We start from the raw sequence: 22,404 nt of genomic DNA on the forward strand, positions 1-22,404 counted from the left end.
GGATTTCATCCCGATACCTAATGGCAGTCAGGGTGCCATTATCTAGCCTGTAGAGGTCTATGCGTCCCTCCATGGATATGCCTCCCCAGACCATCACCGACCCACCACCAAACCGGTCATGCTGAACGATGTTACAGGCAGCATAACGTTCTCCACAGCTTCTCCAGACCCTTTCACGTCTGTCACATGTGCTCAGGGTGAACCTGCTCTCATCTGTGATAAGCACAGGGCGCCAGTGGTGGACCTGCCAATTCTTATGTTCAATGGCAAATGCCATTTGAGCTCCACGGTGCCGGGCAGTGAGCACAGGGCTCACTAGAGGACGTCAGGCCCTCAGGCCACCCTCATGAAGTCTGTTTCTGATTATTTGGTCAGAGACATTCACACCAGTGGCCTGCTGGAGGTCATTTTGTAGGGCTCTGGCAGTGCTCATCCTGTTCTTCCTTGCACAAAGGAGCAGATACTGGTCCTGCTGATGGGTTAAGGACCTTCTACGGCCCTGTCCAGCTCTCCTAGAGTAACTGCCTGTCTCCGGGAAAGTCCTCCATGCTCTTGAGACTGTGCTGGGAGACACAGCAAACCTTCTGGCAATGGCACATATTGATGTGCCATCCTGGAAGAGTTGGACTGCCTGTGCAACCTCTGTAGGGTCCAGGTATCGCCGCATGCTACCAGTAGTGACACTGACCCTAGCCAATTGCTAAACTCGTGAAAAACAGTCAGAAAAGATGAGTAGGGAAAAAAATGTCAGTGGCCTCCACCTGTAAAACCATTCCTGTTTTGGGGGTCATCTCATTGTTGCCCATCTAGTGCACCTGTTGTTAATTTCATTAACACCAAAGCAGCTGAAACGGATTAACAACCCCCTCTGCTACTTAACTGACCAGATCAATATCCCAGGAGTTTAATCGACTTTGCAGTGTATAATAGGAAACGCTAGATAAATTTGACTACTTCAAGATAGTTTTACTTGCTGAGATGTTTTGCAGTGTAGTAATATAGTAATGAGGTATTAGTGTTTATCTCCACTACTCTGCCATTAATATAGTCTAATATAGTCTAATATAGTATAAATTAACAAACATTATGTGCTAATAATGCACTAATAATACTACTAGTAATATTGGTACAAGTAGTATGTGGTAATAGTAATACAGTTAGTAGTAGTGTAAGCAGTGCTCTCTAGGCAACTAGTTTTTATATATATATATATATATATATATATATATATATATATAATATATATATATATATATATACACACTCACACACACACACACACACACACACAGCTTTATGTCTAGACTGTGGCCAATGAACCTGCATTCTAGGCGAAGTTTCAACTCGTAATTCCACACTTACAACCGGCAAAAGCCACAGAAAATGCCCCCTCAACTTTAAATTTCATCTCGTCAACTTAGGGGTCATCTTCTCAACTACCAGTTCCTTTCCTGTTTACAGAGTGATGTCAAATCAACATGGCCGCTCACACTGTGAAGAGTGTAAAGTGCTCTTTCTCTACTTTAAATTAGTTTATAGCAGTATTGGCTTTAGATTAGTTAATATCCAGACCCAGTACTTGGTTAAATCTATAACATTGACCATACTAATAGCTGTTGTGAAAAAGGGAAACATCTACATTAGCCTTATCATTAACGTTAGCCAGCTAGCTTGTTGCTAATGCTACTTGTTATTGTCCGCTGACTAACTTGTTCCTAGGCTACTTGCTGTTGTCCAGTGTTGTTGCTGTACTGCAGTTTCAGTCCAGAATGTTGCACGAATGTTTAAAGTTCACTATAGTAGAACATTACCAATAGCCACTCAGGCCTGTATCTGTAAAACTGTGGTTAAAGTAGCTTTTTATGAGCTTTGCATGCTCTGACAGAGCAAACAAAAGACACGCTTTTGTTGAGGTGCCCATGTTTTTCTTTCCCCTCACTTTTCAATTATGTTATTACAGCCTGCAAATTACCACTTAGAAGGTACCACAAACAAAGCGTAATTGGTGGGGAACTGTCTCTGCTTTGTAGCATTGTACCCATATTGTGCAAATACATGTTTTTTTGCTTTGGGTAATAATTTGATTGGCAGTTTATCTCTCTCTCTCCTTTCGTTTAATTATTTATATATTTCTCTTTTTCTCTTATTCTCAGACACAGGAAAATCTCTGCCAGAATCTCTGGACTACAGTGTTTTTTGGTTAGAGACAGTGGCGGGAGAGGCAGACAGCAGGACCGGAATCCCTCCGCCTCTTCTCTCTCTCTACATCAGAGACTTCCTCAATGGGCCAGGTGGGGACACACACACACACACACACACACACACACACACACACACACACACACACCTCATTACTCAGTGCCATCACTGAGAACCCTTCCTTTATGGCTTCTGACTCATGTACTGTATATGATGGACAAAATCGCACTGTTGATTATGCCATTTTGAAGCTAAACATTGGCTGAATACTTGACCATCTTTGATCTTGCTTGCATATTAGAGCAAATTTACAGCCAAAGCACATGCTGTAGAGACAGGACTTGAGGCACTGTGTCATTCAATCACTGCACTGGCAATTGGTTCAGCATGCAGCTTGCAAGTGAGGGCATTTTCATCAGATGACAGCTGTCTTGTCTGACATCACGGTAAACAGTGTGTTGACTATTTTTGCCTTTGTTGTTAAGGGAGTCATAGTACATTATCATTAAAGGTGCAATAGGCAATTAAAGGTGCTTATTTCTTAGTAAACTGGGGAAAAATATGTAGAAATGATTTAAAAAAAAAAAAAGATGTTTTAAGCGATGGCCTCAGCACAAGTGACTGAGAAAAGCTGTTTGGAAACCCGCCTTCTGGTCCAGAAAGCTTGTTTGTGTTTGGATGGATCAGTCATTTTATAGACACTCCCCAATGTCTCTTCACTCTGCCCCATCTCAGTCTCAAATCAGCAAGTGTCCAATGCTTTCTCCTGGAGTGGAACCTGGTGTGGTCTTTTGCTGTTGTAGCCTGTCCGCCTCAACGTACACTGTGTTGTGCATTCTGAGATACTTTTCTGCCCACCATGGTTGCAAAGAACCATGTCTGGCCATTCTCCCCTGAAAGACCATCAGCAAGGTGTTTATGCCTCCAGAACTGCCATTCACCATCTCTCTAGAGACTGTGGTTCATGAAAATCCCAGGAGATCAGCCATTTCTGAAATACTCAAATCAGCCTGTCTGGCACCAACATCCTATGGTCAAAAACAACTGAGATAACATTTTCCCCCTGTATACCTGCTAGTTCATAAAATTATACAATCATGTGGCAGCAGCACAATGCATAAAATTATGCAAATTCAGCATGATTAGCTGCCAAAAGCTCCGGATTAGTGAGAGATGACGTTCATAACATATGTATACAAATTTCCAACCAATTCCAACCCAGCACCCCTGATTCAGCACTGTTTAGCACAGAATCAAATCACAAGGTCCCCCTCAGTTTCTATGTTGAACAAAAAATATGTTCTGTCAACCTTCTAATGTCCCACCAACCAAGAACCTATAGCCAGGACCCATGGAGAAGAATCTCTGGACTCCCCATACAGCCTCTTATACCTGAAGCGTAGAGTTAGATCATGTGTTCAAAGAATTTACATCCTTTTTGCCCTCATACTCGCTGACTTATCCACCCTCGCCTCCAAACCCCAGGTGACACTACTGTCAACTACAAGCTCCTGAGCCTTCCGATTTAACACTGCCCTTCATACCATAATGGAGATAAGGGACCTCAGACAAGGGTTTAAAAAGAATCATAGCCCTCTAGGGCAAAGACCTCAAGTCCTTGCTAGAGAAAATGATCTGGAACTCAGTGAGCAGTGGTAGCTCAGTGGTTAAGATGTTGGCTTACTGATCGGAAGGTCATGAATTCAATCCCCAGCACCACCAAGCTGCCACTGCTGGGCCCTTGAGCAAGACCCTTAACCCTTAACCAAAGCCTATAGTAGCTCTTTAATCAGTGTATATTAACTAAATAATCTTTATGTAATTATGAATGCTGAATGTACCAATTAGGCCATGTGATAAATTTGTACAACACAGAACAGTCTCTTTTGCTTCACTAGCGTAGCTTGCTGAGCAACGTTTCAGTCATGAACTTTTCACCATTAACACCTGGGGAAATTCTTTACTGACCAGAAAAGAGAACCACCAACTTGAACTATCTCAACTGTCTCTTTTCTCCCTTACTTCTCTTATTTATCCTTCCCATTTATTTCCCCCTTCTGTCCTTTCCTCCCCTATTTTCTTTTCTTTAAGTTGTGTTGTAATGCCTGAGCTTTACTTTAATTAATTTAGCAACAGGCTAAATTAAATAATGCTACTACTGACTGTGAGCCAGTAACAAAAAGACAAGTATTTAATAAATGTTTTTTTTCCTCATTATTTTTTTGCACAGCTGAGTTAAAGGTGGAGCTGTGTAGGCCACTGAAGGTGAACCCAACACCCACTAAGCTGGAGCAGGTTAAGACGTGGAGGAAAATCTTCCCAGATGGTATTAATGTACTTGGCACCTCCTCCTGCTTCCCTGAAGCATCTCACAGCACCAAACTGGGTGACAAGAATGCAGTCTCTCCCTCAATTTCCAAGCGTGTAGCAAACATCCTTCAGACTTTTGGCCCCTTTCACAAGGTCTCTCTCCAAACTGTGCAGATGGTCATCATGATGGAGATAGAGTCACACCCTCTCCGACCCACTCTCACATTTTCTGTGTCCGGTATGACGGCCATTCTGAGCACAAAGAGTGGACAGCAGCCAGTTGGTCAGTGCATTGCTTTTAAGCCATCTTTTTAGAGCTATCCATCTCTCTCTCTCTCTCTCTTACTGTTGACCAAGCAGTGTACTTCAAATTAAGTTTTGGCATGTCTTATCAGTTCAGAGTCAGTTTAATATAGCAGGGGACAACATTTGTCCCACAACGTCTATCGCATCTGCAACCAGAACCACAAAATTGGTTTTACTCTTGGGTTTTTCTTTATATCTGTGTACTTATTTTTTCCCCACCTGGGTTCTGAATGTTGGTTTACTTTGAGGGAAAAAATAACTGCATATTGAAATCTGGTATGTTTTTTTTGTTGTTGTCACCTGAGGTTATGTTTGTTTATAGAAGTTGGTGAGGACCACACAATTGTTATTTAAAAAAATAAATAAATAAAAATATAGAATTGAAGGAGGGTATACTTTCTTTTTCACATACATGCTTTTTTTTTTTTTTTTTTTTTTTTTTTTTATCATGGAGACTTTAAGACTGGTGAGGCAAAGAAATTCAGTGCATTTTTGAATAAGGCCGCAGTGTACAAAAGTGAAGTGATCCAAATACTTTCTGAATTCGCTGCCTGTCTCTGTGTTTTATCTCGGGTCCCTAAAAGAAAATTACCAGTCAGACAATCTTTAATATCCTGAGCTGTTATCCACGTTGTAGGATTGATCTCTGTTTACCATCTACACACTGTAGGTCAAGCACACATTTACATTCTCAAAAACATCTCACTCATTCAGTCAGATAATTTAAAAAAAAAAAATGCTTTTTTCACTTCATTAATAATTTTTTCATTTCTCTTGTCACATTTTTCTTTGGATTATATTGAGTTAAAATCTCCTCTTTCTTTATTTATTTCTGTGAGCAGACAGTGCAAAGGAAGTGTCAGTTTTATGGCAGTTTGAGGATGTGTTGATGCAGACGGGTCTGAGGGGCAGCAGAAGTGCATTTGTTGGGCCAGTCTCCTGCAGTTTGGATCTGGAAGTGCTCTGGTGCAGACATTGTGCAAGCCCTGATACCGGTCCACCAAGAATTTTATTTGAACTAAGAGGAGGCCTACTACAGGTACACAAACCTCTTATAGCATTAGCCATGATCCTTAGCCTAGCCTAAGCTAAAAACTTCCCTGAGTATAAAAAAACAGTTGCTTAATAATCATGTTTAAATTCAGATACAGCTCTTAACCCTAAACGTATGTGGACCGCACTCTAGCAGTCCAAACTGCTATCCCTATTGCAAACCCTTTTATATGTGATTATAACTCTCTCTCTCTCTCTCTCTCTCTCTCTCTATATATATATATATATATATATATATATATATATATATATATATATATATATATATATATATATATATAAATAATGTGTGGAAGATTCCTCTCTGAGATCAATAAAGTTACTAACCTAACACTAACGTTCCTCATGTAATTTGTAAGGCACTGAAAAGTCAGCCAGTTATTTAATATATTATATGGGTTTCAATCAACACTTCATGCACTCCACATTCATGTAGCCATTCACACCTTGCTTGCAATGGCTAACACACATTTCCTTCACTTTTCCATCTGTTTCTCCTACTTGCTTCTCAGGTATTTTGGGGACAGGAGCAATACAATTGTCTTACTCTGATTCAAGAGTACCTGCAGAGCTACATGAAAGAGGTGGAAAGTCAAGAGGAGGAAGACAAAGAAATTCCCATCCCCTCTCATCTGTCACTCTCTCTTAGCTCACACTCCCACCACACTGAACTTTCCTCAGATGACCTGCGTACTGGCATCTTTCGGTACATCCAGGGCTCAGGTATGCTGTTCTTATCTATAGCCAGAAAAAGAGAGGGGTAGTGTCAAATTTATACCAGTCTGTATGTGTGTAGAGAAACAGGTTCAGGCACCCATTTGATCAGAGTATTACTATTAACTTGGGTCAAGGCCCTGTAAAACATTATAATGCAATTACTATCTGATTTTTAGTCTGAGTGAATGAGTTATTTTCATGTTAACTCATACTGGTGTCTCTTGGTCCTCATTCCTCATAGATTCTCAGAAGATGCCAGGGGTGCATGAGGTAATGTTCTATAATGAGACAGAGGACAGTCCTGGTGTGATGATGTGGAGGTATCCCGAACCTAGAATTCTCACCTTTGTGCGCATTACCCCTGTGCCTTTCAACACAACTGAAGATCCAGAAATCAGCACTGCCGACCTGGGGGACGTGCTACAGGTGAGTACTGTTGTGTCGGACTCGGATGCGCCAAGGCCTGTTAGCTCAGAGGTTTCTATCGACATGCAAGCCTAGGGCTTTCCTATTTACTTGTCAGAGGTTTACTTTAAACTTGCAAGTGTTAACCTTTTATCTTAGCTTAGTCAGAGGTCGCTTCCAAATGTGTCTAATGTACTAAAACTTTAGCTAGGACACTATTTCATATAATCATACAAATCATTCAAGTCATGCACTCTTAATGGAACATAGTGTCATATAGAAGAACTCCTGAGCATTGTTAGATAAAGTAATGAGTGGGTTTATTGTACAAAACACAAATAGGCTACACAATATACAGAAAGTAAACGAAGAGGTACTTACAGAATCAATGGACAGATTCTCAGGCATAGGACGCATGATGGTAATGCATTTTTATACCCTTGAGCCTCTTTGAAGTGTATCATGACCAGAGTACCAAATGGAAGAGACACAACATGTTTTATGGCAGGGTGAACCCCCAGCCGACTAGCTCACCCTAGAGAACCGTATGTTAATTAAGTTCCTGGGAATGGGTCTGTGGGAACACTGACCAGGGGGTACCAGCATGTCTGTGTGTGTGAAGAAAGAACATATATAGTATCATATGCTGTAAATTGTTATAACATAACAATAACATGAACTGTTATTCCCTAAACCTATATGATATATACAATAAGACCTCATTGTTCACCATGAGATATGGATTAGATTGATTCCAAACATGCCCTGAGGAATATTGTAGTTAAGCATAGTTTAGAAGACCAGTTTTAGTTCACATGGTCTCTCTGACCAAAGTTCCTGATCACTTTAACCTTAGACAAATTACTGCCACAATTTATAAATCTACTACAAATCCCTCCTCTGGGACGTCTAAATGCAGAGCCATTTAATGGCCCGAGAATGTGTGGCAGTCATGGTAGGTCAAAGGGCAGTGATATCTACAGGTGATCATAGGGCTGACCAGTATGTGACTCCTGAAGATTAATTTCCACCAGGCATCTTTATCTGTGTGGAGGTACTGGTCAGGAATCTTGCTGTGTGGTTTTCACTCTCTGTTACAGCTGAAATCAGTTGCCTGGTGTGGGCTCCTCTGCCCTCCCCACAGGCCGTGTCTCTCCTTCCAGCAGAACGATACATGTCCGGTGGTACTCTTGTCCAAGAGTATGCATGAATGTCCCATTTTGAAATAATTCCTTACTTCCTTTGCGGGACGCGTGAGACCCCCAATAGTTTGAAGAGGTCCTCTATCTTTCAGACACTTCTCTGTGTTATTTGGACAAACACTTTGATATACTTCCATTAGACACATATTGTAACTGTGAACTCAGACTGACAACATACACATGGCATAGTTTATATATGTCATGGGAAAACAATAACTACTTTAATCAAAATGTGGTGAATGTTTCTTTACCTTTAAGCAATGTGACCATTTGGTTTCGTTTGAGAAACTGATCTGGGACAGCAATCTCTAATAAGTGATTAAATCTAGAAATGTATGTAAAAGGGATTGTATTAATGTTAGTCAAAAATGAAATATACTCAGACAGATATAAAAGATAAGTTGCTCCAGTTTTAACCTCTTTAGTAGGGCTTTGTTGGTGTTATTTATGGTAGAAATAACCCACACAATGCCATTAGGAGAGATCGGAAAAAGTTTAACATAGTTCACACATGGGTCTTGAATAATCGAATGACTACTTCAAGATCAAATTGTAGTTTTAACCTCAAACATAAGCTTACTGGCTGTGCTTAACATTTCCAGCTTTGGTAGGCCTAAATGCTACAGTTTGACAATTTTAACTACTTTAATCAAAATGTGGCGAATGTTTCTTTACCTTTAAGCGATGTAACCATTTTGTTTCATTTGAGAAACTGATTTTTGACGGCAATCTCTAACAATTGATTAAATCTAGAAACGTATGCACAGGATGTATAAAAGGGATTGTATAAATGTTAGTCAAAAATGAAATATACTCAGGCAGATTTTGAAGATAAGTTGCTGCTGAACAAACTGAACACTTCCAATAAAAAGAGTCAAATATATCACATTAGACAGTTTTAACCTTAAAGAGCCTATGCATGTGGTTCAGCAGTTGTAGTGGAAGCAAACTTAAATGATTTTATACAGTAGGACTATGTATGGCTCAAAATAAAATCTCAAAAATGCAAAAAATAAAAGGATGTGAAATGGGATCACAAATAAAGCTGATTTTGTAGTTATCTAATGTGCAGTTATGACAATTGTTAAACTATATAAATAAATTTTTCCCGGTGTTGACTAGACTATACTGACACCCTCCTCATGTACTGAGAAGTAGCATAATATAGGCTAGCCGTAAATGAAAACAAACAGAAAAGAGGGACAAATGTGAAAATGTTGCTGTAGTGTAGTGTGTAACATAGTTCACACATGGGTCTTGAATAATCTAATGACTACTTCAAGATCAAATTGTAGTTTTAACCTCAAACATAAGCTTACTGGCTGTGCTTAACATTTCCAGCTTTGGTAGGCCTAAATGGAGTGACTCCAGCATACTGGCATGTACATAAAGGCTCAGACACACTCTTGTAAGTGCACTTGCTTCATCAACGTGCCAGTTGTATGCAAGCAAGTGAAAGGTTTTTTTTTTTTAAAACCAGATTTTACAGATTGAATGGTGCCATCCCATGTGCTCTTTGGTGAGTTCGAATAATCATCACCTTCAGTAGAGAGCAATATAATCTGCTTAATGGAGGTAATGAATGTTTCCAGCAATGTTGATTGGTCGGCGGTCTGGTTGGCCTTAAGTAGCCTCTCGGAAGACAAGGAAGAGGATGATGAGCAAAATATGGAGCGAACCTGGTGGAGTCTCTTAAGCAGGTTGCAAAGCATTGATGAATGGTTCACAGCGGTGCAAAGGTGGGAGTTGGAGGCTTTGCAGGAGCTAGTCTGGATGCGGAGCCTCGGAGCGAGCGTGATCTCCTGGTGATGTCGAGAGACACGAAATTGTAAAGCTATTGATTGATGAGAACTCCTGGTCTGTTGATGGAAGAGAGCTCCCACAGATGTTGACAGAGACTTTCGAAGATATGTTGGAAGAGACTCTTGAGTTGTGGATGGAGACTCTCTCGAGATGTTGGTTTAAGAGAACTCTCGGTGATGTGGATGGATGAGACTCAGAGTTGTTAAAAAAAGACTCTCCGAGTTTGCCTTGTGTCAGGGGGTTTTAATCCTTTCCACTTGGGCTGACCCCAAATTGCTTGCTCCAATCAGCAGGATCTTGGGGCAGGGTGTAAACTGCATTCTCCTCTTCTGACACAAATTAGCAAACAGGGCTCTCAGTAAGGTGCTTTTTCTACCTTTGGTCAGGAATTTGGTAACATGTATGTAAAACATTGTACTCAAATTCACATTATACCAACCCTTAGGAAATGCAATAGCGAACACACACGTACCAAACCTCACATACCTGCTGTTATTGATACACTCATTAATACAATGATACCTGTTAAATGATCAAAATCATCATAATGACCTGGCGGCTATAGGCATGATACATATAAGGAATGACATTAAAAAGGCAACAAGTTTTTCAAACTATGGTGCATCATCTTAAGTCAGGAGATAGAAGGTAACTTGATGCATTTGTTAAAGCTGCCTGTGTTGTTTCTTTTGTGAGGCCTCCCTGGTTGAGTCCCCTTTTTGGCCTTAGGTTATCAGATTTATGGTTTAGGGTCCTTGGGTGTTATCCTGTGGACCAGCCATCCAGTCTTGGCCAATGTCCTAAATCAAAAGGTTTGGGATATTCTAATGTTTGCTCTGTTGTTCACAGGATAGCTGAAATTAGACAGGCAGTAATTCACTTGGCTCCTCAGTGTCTGTGAGCAAGGATTCATTGTTTATGGTTTTCTTGCTGCCTGTTCACTTAAATATCCTGTACTCAATAGAAACAGTATGAGTACTTTGAGAAATTCTCAACTTCCGTAGCACTGAACAGTAGCCATCATTCTCCCTAAAGGTCAGCAGCACTATTTGACTGCTGTGTGTTATTGTCTGCCAGAGTGTGCTATCAAGATGTGTTATGGACTCTCATGATGACATTAAAATATGGCATCCACTAGTTTCAAAGGAACCTGTACAACCTCACAAAATATTAATTGTAAGGGTGCCAATACTAAAACTGTTTTATAAAACTGTTTTTTATGTTTAAGTAAAGCTGTACAATACTCATGTATGTTTGGGATCAGTATATATTTATTGCATATATTATCCTTCTTATAGAGTACAGTGCAAAAGTTTTAGGCACCATATTATTTTGAGTTCTACATAATTGAGTACAAAAATGTTTTTAATATTTCCAAACATTACTTTTCTTTAAAAAAAAATTGCACTGCTGACACTTGATTGGCTGAGTAGATAACTGAATGAATGTGAAAGGTGTTCCTAATAAAGTGGATGGTGAGGATGTGTGTGTGTGTGTGTGTGTGTATATATATATATATATATACATACACATACACAGTTTCCTCCAAAAGTATTGGAACAGCATGGCCAGCTCTGATTGTTTAAACAGTTAATAGCTCTTAATGTCTACTCTTCGTTTAAGCCTTGGGTTTTGCCTGTGACGACTGCTTTTGTTATAAAGGATAAGAAGACCAGAGAGCTGCCAATGGGAGTAAAGCAGCCATGTTGAAGCTGAGAAAAGAGAGAAAATTGATCAGAGCCATTGCACAAGCATTGGGAATAGCCAATATAACAATGTGCTGAAAAAGAAAGAATCCAATGGTGTACTAACAACCATACATTGAACAGGTGGGCCAAGGAAAACAACAGCAGTTGATGGCAGAAACATTGTGAGAATGCTGAAGAAAAACCCAAAACCACAGTGACATCACCAACAACCTCCACAGGCGGGGTGAAGGTATCACAATCCACCATTTGAAGAAGACTTCAAGAGCAGAATTATAGAGGCCATACTACAAGATGCAAACCACTCATCAGCAGTAAAAATTGAGATACCAGATTGGAATTTGCAAAGAAATACAGAGATGAGCCACAAAAGTCCTAGAACTAAGATTAACCTCTACCAAAGTGATGGAAATGCCAAAGTGTAGAGAAAGAAGGGATCTGCTCAAGATCCAAAACATACAAGCTGATCGGTCAAGCACGATGGAGGCTTGACTTGGGCTTGCATGGCTGGGCTTGCATGGTTGCTTCTGGAAAAGGCTCACTAAAGGCTAACTATTATTGATGATGTAACTCATGACAGTAGCAGCAGAATGAATTCAGAAGTCTACAGAAGCATTCTGTCTGCCAATTTACAGAGAAATGCATCCAATCTAATTGGGAGGAACTTCATTATACAGCAAGACAATGACCCAAAACAAAGAAAGAAAGTGGAAGGTTTTAGACTGGCCAAGTCAGTCTGGCCAAGCAATTGAAAGAAGCTGCAGTACAAGAAGCTACAGCCCATAAAAGCATCTCAAAAGGAGAATGCAGTTTGATGCAACAGTTTGATGATGTCCGTGGGTCGCCAGCTTGATGCATTTTTTGCAAGCAAGGAATATGCAACCAAATATTACGTTTTATTTAATTTATGTTAACAATATCTATTCCACTACTTTTGCTCACCAAAAAATTGGGTGGTCAGCCACCAAAGGTACAATGTTCTAAGTTGTTTAACACATGCAGATGTATGACATCAGACATCAGGAAATGAAAGCAGAAAATCTGAATGATCTTGTCATATTAATCTTTTGATTTCAAACACAAATGTCTTCAATGTATAGCAAAAACAATAGAATTGGCCTTGCTATTCCAATACTTTCAGAGGAGAATTATGTATTATTAGCTAGTTAAGTGCTTTAATACAGACTAAAGGAAATAACATTTTTTTCCAGGGAGAGAATAACTCTGTGTAGCCATAAAATGATCCTTTCTAGCAAGATTTGTGAAGCAATTGTCTTTGCCCCCTCAACTAAAAGAAGTCAGCAAGTTGAGCTGTGGACTCCTTTTGCATCACACGTATAAGATATTTGACAATTGATATCGTGTAGTGCACCAGGCAGCAGGATTTTCATGTGTGTAATACAACACTGAATGGCTCACCATCTCCTCTCAGTGTGCAATATGTAGAATCATAATAAAGTTCACTCTGTCTTTGTCTTTAGTTACAGCATTAAAGTGTGTCACACCATCTTGAAGTGCATTCCATTTAAACCTTCATATCAATCTTCATATCATATCTTTGGTTATCAAACCTACTTTCCTCTGGGCAACTCTAAACAAAAATCTTATAAGTGTTCAGAAATAATGCTACTAGGAGGGGTGATCAGTATTATTACATACTGCACAGTTGTAATAAGTCAGTATTCTCAATCTGTGTATGAGAGTGTGTGTTTAACCATCTCAAACTCTTTCGTTTTACAGGTACCATGTAGTCTGGAGTTCTGGGACGAACTGAGGAGAGCCTTTGTGCCATACCAAGAGTTCAGCCTGTCTGAAAGCAATGTGTGTGAGCTCAAAATGCCCCCGCTAAATTTCCACACACATCAGAGTGACCTTGTACCCTCTGATCTCTGGAGAGTTGTGGTTAACAATACAGCAGACGGTGCAGATGAGAGGTGCGTATGGTAATCCTTGGGTTTTCCTGTTATATGTTTGATGGTATATAGTATGGACAGTGTACCTGTGGGTTAAAAAAAAAAAAAGTGGTTTGAGTCCACTCTGAGTCCATGCTTACAAAAAGTTTATGAGATTGGAGAATTCAGTTGCAGGCCATCTTGTGATTTATGATTATTGGAACATCAAATCAGTGGGACACTCCGAAATAATACACCAGTTTATGAACATCATCTACTGAAGGGTGGCATAACAGAAGCACAAAAAAATCATTATAAATCTTCAGAGGTTTGATGGGGAAGGTAACAGTCAGCATCCTTCTCAAGTCCATATCCTAAATTAAAATGTGTATAGGTCAGAGAGTGGGACTCCAAATAGGGACCTACATGTTAGCTAACATAAAAAAGTAATAAAAATGAATTGCCAACCATAACACCGGAGATGAATAATAATCCTTACCACTCACCTTTTCCGGCTCCACTCTCCATTTACAAACTGGCACTCAGCCATGCCCCCACTTCCACATACCCCCACCACCCATCTCTGCCCAGGGAGCCATGCTGCCTGCTGCCGATGAAGTGATTGAAAGCCTGCTGGCACGGCTCCATCCACTGGACCGGATCTGGCACCCCTTTTTTAGTGAGACCAGTCAGGGGGCTGGTGAAATCCAAATAATTAGTCACAAACCTACAGTAATAGCCAGACAGCCCCAGAAACTGTCTTACCTCCTTTTTGATCTTGGGCAATCGGTGCTGTCGTGTCAATTTTGGGACGCACCTGTCTATGGCCCAAGTGGACGCCCAGATAGTGTACCCCCACCTGCCCGTTTGCACATTTCCCAGGGTTTGCCATGAGTCCTCAACAATCTTAGAACAGCCCTCAGGTGCTGCATGTGCCGCTGCCAATCATTACTGTAGATAATAATGTCATCAAATAGGCAGCGGCATAAGCGGCATGTGGACGTAAGATTCTGTCCATGAGACGCTGGAATGTCGGGGGAACCCCTAACAGCCCAAAAGGTAGGGTCACAATTTGAAAAGGCCGTTTTTTTCACGAGATATTAGAGTCAAGGGGATCTGCCAATATCCTTTTGTTAAATCCGGTGTCGAATAAAAGCGAGCTGCGCCTAACCGATCAAGCAGTTCATCAATTGGGTATGCGTCGAATTTAAACACTACATTGACTTTTCTAAAGTCCACACAAAAACAGACCTTCCCCTTGGCCTTGGGCACCAAACCACTGGGCTGCTGCAGTCGCTGTGGGGCTCCTCAATTACTCCCATGTCAAACATAGCCTTGAGCTCATCCCGAACCACATTTTTTTTGTGTTTGGCCAGACGATAGGGGCGGTTGCATACTACCACCCCGGGGTTGTCTCTGTGTGGTGCTTTATGAGATCAGTGCAACCGGGGAGAGGCGAGAACATGTCAGAAAACTCTGCTTGCAATTTAGCCACGTCCATGGTTTGGCCCAGGGAGAGGTGGTATTCATAAGGGATGGGGTGGATTGAGCCACTGTTTTTTAGGTTTACCTCCAGTTCTACTTCCTCCCTCTCTGGAACAACAGTCGCCAAAGCCACAGGACCCACCTCCCTCTGTGGTTTAAAGAGGTTAAGGTGGTACATCACCTGTGCCCTGCCTCTATCCATTCACCTTACCTCATAGTTGACGTCATTTGACCTCAAAGGGCCCTTGCCACTTGGCAAGTAATTTAGAGCTCGACGTGGGGAGTAAAACAAGCACTTTATCTCCCGGTGCAAACTCTCGTAGCTGAGTACCCGTGTTATGATGTTCGTGCACCCGCGTTATGATGTTCTTGCCATTTGTTCAAGAGTACGTGTTATGATGTTCTTGCATCATCTTTACTGTTAGAAGGTCCCTCTTCCCAGTTTTCCAGAATGACGTCGAGCACACCGCAAGACTTCCGCCCATACAATAACTCGAACGGGGAAAACCCTGTTGAGGCTTGCGGGACTTCTCGCGCTGCAAATAACAGGGGCTCTAGCCACTTATCCCAATTTTGCGCATCGTCGTAAAGGAACTTATGAATCATGTTTTTCAACGTTTGATTGAATCATTCCTCCAGCCTATCCGTTTGTGGATAATAAACGCTGATTAGAATCGATTTAATCCCCAACAACTCGTAAAGCTTGCGTAGTGTTCTTGATAAAAATCCTAATCAGTCAGGATCTCTTTCAGGATCCAGACTTGGGAGATAACACGGAAGAATGTCTCCGCAATATTACATGCAGAGATGTTTCATAGAGGCACTGCTTCACAGAGGCACTGCATAGTCTACTGGAGTCAATACAAAGCAATGCCCTTGACAAGATACATGCCAATCTTTTGAGAGGACCTCTGCAATGGCACTTTTGGGGTGGCCGGCAGATTCACCAGCTGATATTCGCGACATGCCGTGCACCACCTGCGAACATCACCGTGAATGCCTGGCCAATAAAAGCGGGCCATGAGACGGTCCAGTGTTTTATCCTCTCCTAAGTGCCCCTGAGTGGATTATGGTGAGCTGCCTGGAATAAAAATTCCCGATGGCTCTTCGGAACCAACAACTGGGTCGTTTCCTCTTGCGTTTGAGTGTCCTGCGTCACTCGATATAACCTATCCTTAATAATCGAAAAATAGGGGTGGGAAAGCGCAGCATTAGGCTGAATTTGCTGACCTTCGTTTACCCTCACTTGGTCAAAGGCGTGCCTGAGGCTCTCATCTTGCGACTTCTCCTAGGGGAAATCCCTGAGGGAAATCCCTGCCAAGAGGGGAGGAGCAGAGCACCCATGCTCTTGATGTCCCCCTGACATGGAGCTGACTTTGACCTCCCCAGCCAATGCCATGCACATCCCACACCATTTTTCACTACTGCAGGACCCATCCACAAACATTTCTCTCGCTAACGCTCGAAACCCCAGCCAATTTGTCCCCAGGATTAGTGGATGGGTGAGGCGAGGACTATCCGCAGCCTCTGCTCTATATTTTTGTCCCCAGAAATGAATAATGACCTGCACTAGCGGATATTCATGAACATCCCCGTGCACATACCTCACCTTCACCAAATGTGCCTTTCCCAATTCTTCACCTTGAACCAAGCATTGATGAATTTATGTCTGGTTGCAGCCCGAATCCGTGGTATGCGTGGATGTACCCCCTTGAGCACTCATCGGTATGCGGTATGACCCAGCTCGATCAGGGCCGGCCTGCAGTGTGTCGGGGGTTCCGGACCAATGCCCCCATCTCCATCACGTGGCAGTGGTTCTAGGAATGCCAGCACACCGGCCCAGGCCTTACTCCCACACCTGCGGCCCCGGATTCACCCACCTGGGGGAGAGAGGAGACAGACACAGGGGGAGAGGAAGGGGGAGGGAAAGCACGGGTTCAGGGAACTGGTTTCGGGGTAACTCTTTAAAAGCTTAAAGAGAAAGAGCTCCTCTACACTTTCAGAACTTTGAAACCCTATGGAATGAATGTCATGTTTTGACAATAACTCACATTATCATTCATTTCAAATATCAACTGGCATCAATTCCTACAGCCTCAAAAACACTTAACTTGTACAACTGATGAAAGAATTTTTTTCCATAATGTCCTGTTTCTCTTAATACTAATTTTTACCACATTCACTATTATTGATGTACGCTGCAGTTACATTACTATATATACAATGTTTCTGTCTCTGTTTAGTTCCGAAAGTGAGTCAGGTTCCCAGTTGCCCTGTGAGCAGTTGGTATCTCCTACTGCACTGGCAGCGTGTATGCAGGTCGACTCCTGTTTTGCACCATGGCTTGTGCCATCACTCGGTGTGTCCCTGAAACTGGCTCACCTGGAGCTGCGGCTGTGCCATCACCTGGAACAGCTTGGCACAGGTAACACCCACACTCACCTGGCATGCCTCACTGAACACATGGTCTACTAGGAAACCTGCATCAACTGTCAAAGTTCTGTGGTGTGATTTATCTGTCTTTTTCCTTTGTGCATGATGCATGCATCCAGTCCAGCTGGATTTCCTCACTTCCAAACTTTACCTGATTCGGAGATTAGGGCCTCCAGGATGGCTTAGCTTAGAGCAAAATATAGCCCATTTCAAAATGATTTATTTGACAATTTAACAGGTCCATATGGATTTGACAGGTCCATAAGTATTTGGAAGTATTTGGAAGTATTTGGAATTTGGAAATGAAGCAATTAAGATGTGATTGAAGTGTAGACTTTCAGCTTTAATCCAAGGGAGTTAACAAAAATATTGCAGTAACCGTGTAAGGACTTACAGCCGTTTTTTCAGAGTCCCTCCATTTTCAAAAGTAAATGGACAATTGACTGAAATGCATTTTCATGGTGTAGCCTGTTTCCTCATTATTTCATGACAAATTAAGGAGATAAAAATTCTGGAGTTGATTCCAAGCATTGAATTTGCATTTGACAGCTATTCATGAGAACTCTCAATATGCGGTCCAAAGAGTCAATACAAGTGAAGGAAGCCTTCATTAGGCTGCAAAAAACCAAACAGACCTATCAGAGAAATAGCAGAAACTTTAGGAGTGGCCAGATCACCCAAAAGATGGAATGCAGTGGTGAACTCAGCAACACCAAAAGGCCTGGAAGACAAATAAAGTGGATGATTGCAGAATTCTTTCCTTGGTGAAGAAAAACCCCTTCACAATATCTAGCCAAGTCAAGAGCACCCTAGAAGAGGTAGGCATATCATTGTCAAAGTCTACAATCAAGAGATGCCTTCATGAATGTAAATACAGATGGTTTACCTCAAGACGCAAACCACTGGTAACACTAAAGAACAGTAAGACTAAATTAGACTTGCTTAAAAAAAAAAAAAAAAAAAAAAAAGCCTGACCAGTTCTGATGCAAGATTAACTTGTCCCAGAATGATAGGAAGAGAAGAGTATGTAAGAGGAAAGGAAGGGCTCGTGTTCCAAAGCATACCACATCACCTGTCAAACATGGTTGAGCACTGTTATGGCATGGGCATGTATGGCTGCCAGTGGAACTGGGTTACTGGTGTTTTTTGATGATGCGACTGCTAACAGAAGTAGCAGAATGAATTCTGAAATATTTAGAGCTATACTTTTGCTCAGATTCAGTCAAATGCTGCAAAACTGATAGGACAGTGTTTGGATAATTACCCAAAACATACCGCAAAAGCAACCCAAGAGCTTTTTAAGGCAAAGAAATTGAATGTTCTTAAATGTCTGATGATCTCAACCCAACTGATCATGCTTTTCACTTACTGAAGTCAAAACTGAAGTCAGAAAGACCCACAAACAAGCAGCAACTGAAGGCAGCTGCAGTAAAGACCTGGTAAAGCATCTCAAGGGAGGAAACTCAGCATTTGGTGTGTTCCAGATTTCAGGCAGTCATAGACTGCAAAGGATTTGCAGCCAAGTATTAAAAATAATCCTTATATTTATAATTGTTAGTTTGTCCAATTACTTTTCAGCCAGTGAAAATGGAAGGACTCTGGAAAAAAAAATGGCTATAATTCCTGTATTCCTGTGAGGCTAATAAACAAACCATTTTAACATGTCTTTTAGAGTGTGGAAAAGAGTCATAGCACATAGAGTCAGAATGATGTCAATATATCCAGTAATGTTGAAATCTGGATCAGATTTCATGTTCAGATCACATCATGTTCAATGATGTGACATTATAACACAGGCAGGCTAAAACTTACTGTCGAAACAGACACTGCTGTGCCCATGGTGCTTGGGCCCAAAGCTGCTTGCAGCTATATATCCTAATTGTTTTTTTTTCCTCCTTAGCTCCATCACAGCGGCTCCGACCATTCCTCCAAGACAGGAAGCTGCCATTTGTTCAAGAGTATGCAGTAGTGTCTCTGCATGAGCCAAAGGCATTTGTGCGAGAGTGGAGTAAGGGAGCTCAACTGGGGCAGGAGCTGCACTTGTACTCCACACTGCACTGCCACTTGGTGGACTACAGGAACCTCACCCTCTTGCCTCTCCTGCAACCATTTAGCCTACAGGGCCATGCCACTAAAAAATACTCACACTCCCAGCAAACACAGCTGATGCTCCATTTCAGTGTTTTCTTGGAGCCCATGTTGATTACAGTGGGGCAGCATATTATACATACCTTGGACACAGCACTGAAAGCATGGCAACAGGTGAGACACACACACACACACACACACACACACACCATGCAAATTTCTGTATGGGTGACTGTCAGTATGTACACTTTATGACCAAAAGTATGTGGACACCTGCCCAGTCACACCCATATGTGCGTTTTGAACATCCCATCCTAGATTTAGTATCACTTACTTGTTATATACCTCACCTCTTCTGAGAATGGAGTTCTTTCACACCCCCTTGGCATACCATGTCTCTGTGGACCTCACTTTGTACACAGGGGCATTGTCATTCTAGTTCCAGTGAAGGGAAATTTTAATGCTACATCATACAAAGACATCCTAAACAATTATATGCTCCAACAGTTTGGGGAGGCCCACATATGGGTGTGATGATCAGGTGTCCACATACTTCTGGACATGCAGTGTATGTGATGACCATGTGGATATGTGATTAAGGTGTTGCCAAGGTGTCACTGTGAATGTATAGGGGAGCTGCAACAGACTCTCATCAGTGCTGTGATTCTGCCATTTGTCTGCATTCAGGGCCATAACTTGTGTGTGCATGTGTCCAGGTCTGACGAGCTGTATCTGAGGAAATCCCACATTCTCCCCAGACCCTGAAGTAGCCACCACCTTGCCAAGAGCACACACATTTCTTATGTCTTATTAGCTTTCTTATTTTCTTATTAGCTCTGAATATTTGCCAGAATTCAATGACCTTTCAGAGCTACTTTTGATCGGGGTGCTGTTCTGTGACAATTCACACTTTTTTACTTATGGTGGACATTAACATTATTCCACCTTCACATCTTTATAAATGAGGTGTGTGTTTAAACTCCAAGCTCTTTATAGAAGGAGAGCATGAAGTTTCATCTGGTTATCAGACAGACTATTCATCGGCATAGTGGGTGGCAAGGGAAAAACTCCCTAAGATGACAAGAGAAAAAAACTCTTGTTCTTATTAGCTCTGAATATTTGCCAGAATTCAATGACCTTTCAGAGCTACTATTGGACAGGGTGCTGTTCTGTGACAATTCACACTTTTTACTTATGGTGGACATTAACATTATTCCACCTTCACATCTTTATAAATGAGGTTTGTGTATAAACTCCAAGCTCTTTATAGAAGGAGAGCATGAATTTTCATCTGGTTATCAGACAGACTATTCATCGGCATAGTGGGTGGCAAGGGAAAAACTCCCTAAGATGACAAGAGGAAAAAACTTTGAGGGACCAGAGGGAATGCATCCTCATCTGGGTGACACCTGATAGTGTAATTATAAATAATTTTTCTTTTATAATTGTATACTACATAGTCCAAAAGTCCATCCAGAGTTACTATGTAATCAGAAAGCTTACTTCTATCTATAATTATGTAGAAGGAAGCTATTAAGCATCCAGTGTTTAATGTACTTTACAAATTCCTCAACTTTATTAAGCTGGTGTCTGTCATCTGACTTTGCTGAAACATACAACTGTGTGTCATCAGCATAACAGAGAAAGCTAATACCATGTTTACGTATACATTTACCCAGAGGTAGCATATATAGGGGGGAAAAAAGCAGTAGGCCCAAACCAGAACCTTGTGGAACACCAAGCTTTACCTTAGTATGCACAGAGAAGTCACCATTTACATCTACATACTGATAACGATGAGTCAAATAAAACCTGAGCCAGGAGAGAGGGTCATTCTCTTAACTCCAAAAATATTTTTTAGTCTATCAAGGAGAATAATATGATCAATCGATGATCAATCCTGGTTACACAATTGCGCTTTTTGACTATGTAGTATATAGTTATAGAAGGGAACTATTTATAATTGCACTATCCATTGTCACCCAGATGAGGATGGGTTCCCTTTTGAGTCTGGCTCCTAAAGGTTTCTTCTTCATATCATCTCAGGGAGTTTTTCCTTGCCACCGTCGCCTCTGGCTTAGGGATAAATTTATAAAATTTATATTCTGAATTTATGTATTTCTGTAAAGCTGCTTTGTGACAATGTCCACTGTTAAAAGCTCTATACAAATGAAATTGAATTGAATTATGAGTACCTTGTGATGCCATTCGGGCTGATGAATGCACCAGTTGTCTTCCAGTGTTACATCAACAAGGTTACATCAATGAGGGACGCCATTGACTGCTACGTGTTTGTCTATATAGATGACATTCTCATCCGCAGTCGGTCAATTGATGACCACGTAGTTCATGTCAGAATGGTTCTCCAGTTGCTCCTAGAGAATCATCTCTAAGCATAATTGGAGAAATCACTTTTCCATGCTCAGTCAGTCACCTTCCTGTGGTTTGTGATATCCAAGTGCTGTCTGAGCATGGACCCAGCCAAGATCAAGGCAGTTGTGGACTGGCTGTGTCTGATCTTTCTGCCTAGTGTAATGCTTTCTGGGCTTTGCTAATTTCTTTTGGTGCTTCATCCAGAATTTTAGTACTGTGGTGACACCACTAACTGCCCTTACAAAGAATTCCACAGGGTGGTTTTAGTGGAACTCAGAAGCCCAGGAGGTGTTCAAGGAGCTCAAGCGCCTCCTGTCCATGGCCTCAGTCCTACAGCTACCAGATCCCAAGCTCCCCTTTGTGGTAGAGGTGGATGCCTCCAATATAGGCACAGGGGCAGTTCTTTACCAGCTGTCAAGCTCCGACCGAAGC

General features: G+C 41.5%; 1 protein-coding gene across 1 annotated transcript in view; it reads left to right on the forward strand.

Annotated features, from left to right (window-relative positions):
- Positions 1 to 22,404, forward strand: part of LOC113532774 (intermembrane lipid transfer protein VPS13B) — a 162,039-nt gene that overhangs the window by 107,782 nt on the left and 31,853 nt on the right. The window contains 8 exon segments of the mRNA XM_034298179.2: positions 2,154 to 2,291; positions 4,430 to 4,792; positions 5,658 to 5,854; positions 6,381 to 6,591; positions 6,827 to 7,011; positions 13,442 to 13,635; positions 17,322 to 17,503; positions 19,412 to 19,773. Of these exon segments, the coding sequence (XP_034154070.2) occupies positions 2,154 to 2,291; positions 4,430 to 4,792; positions 5,658 to 5,854; positions 6,381 to 6,591; positions 6,827 to 7,011; positions 13,442 to 13,635; positions 17,322 to 17,503; positions 19,412 to 19,773 (1,832 nt within the window).

This window comes from Pangasianodon hypophthalmus, chromosome 22 (genome assembly GCF_027358585.1).
Source record: "Pangasianodon hypophthalmus isolate fPanHyp1 chromosome 22, fPanHyp1.pri, whole genome shotgun sequence".
Classification (NCBI taxonomy): domain Eukaryota; kingdom Metazoa; phylum Chordata; class Actinopteri; order Siluriformes; family Pangasiidae; genus Pangasianodon; species Pangasianodon hypophthalmus.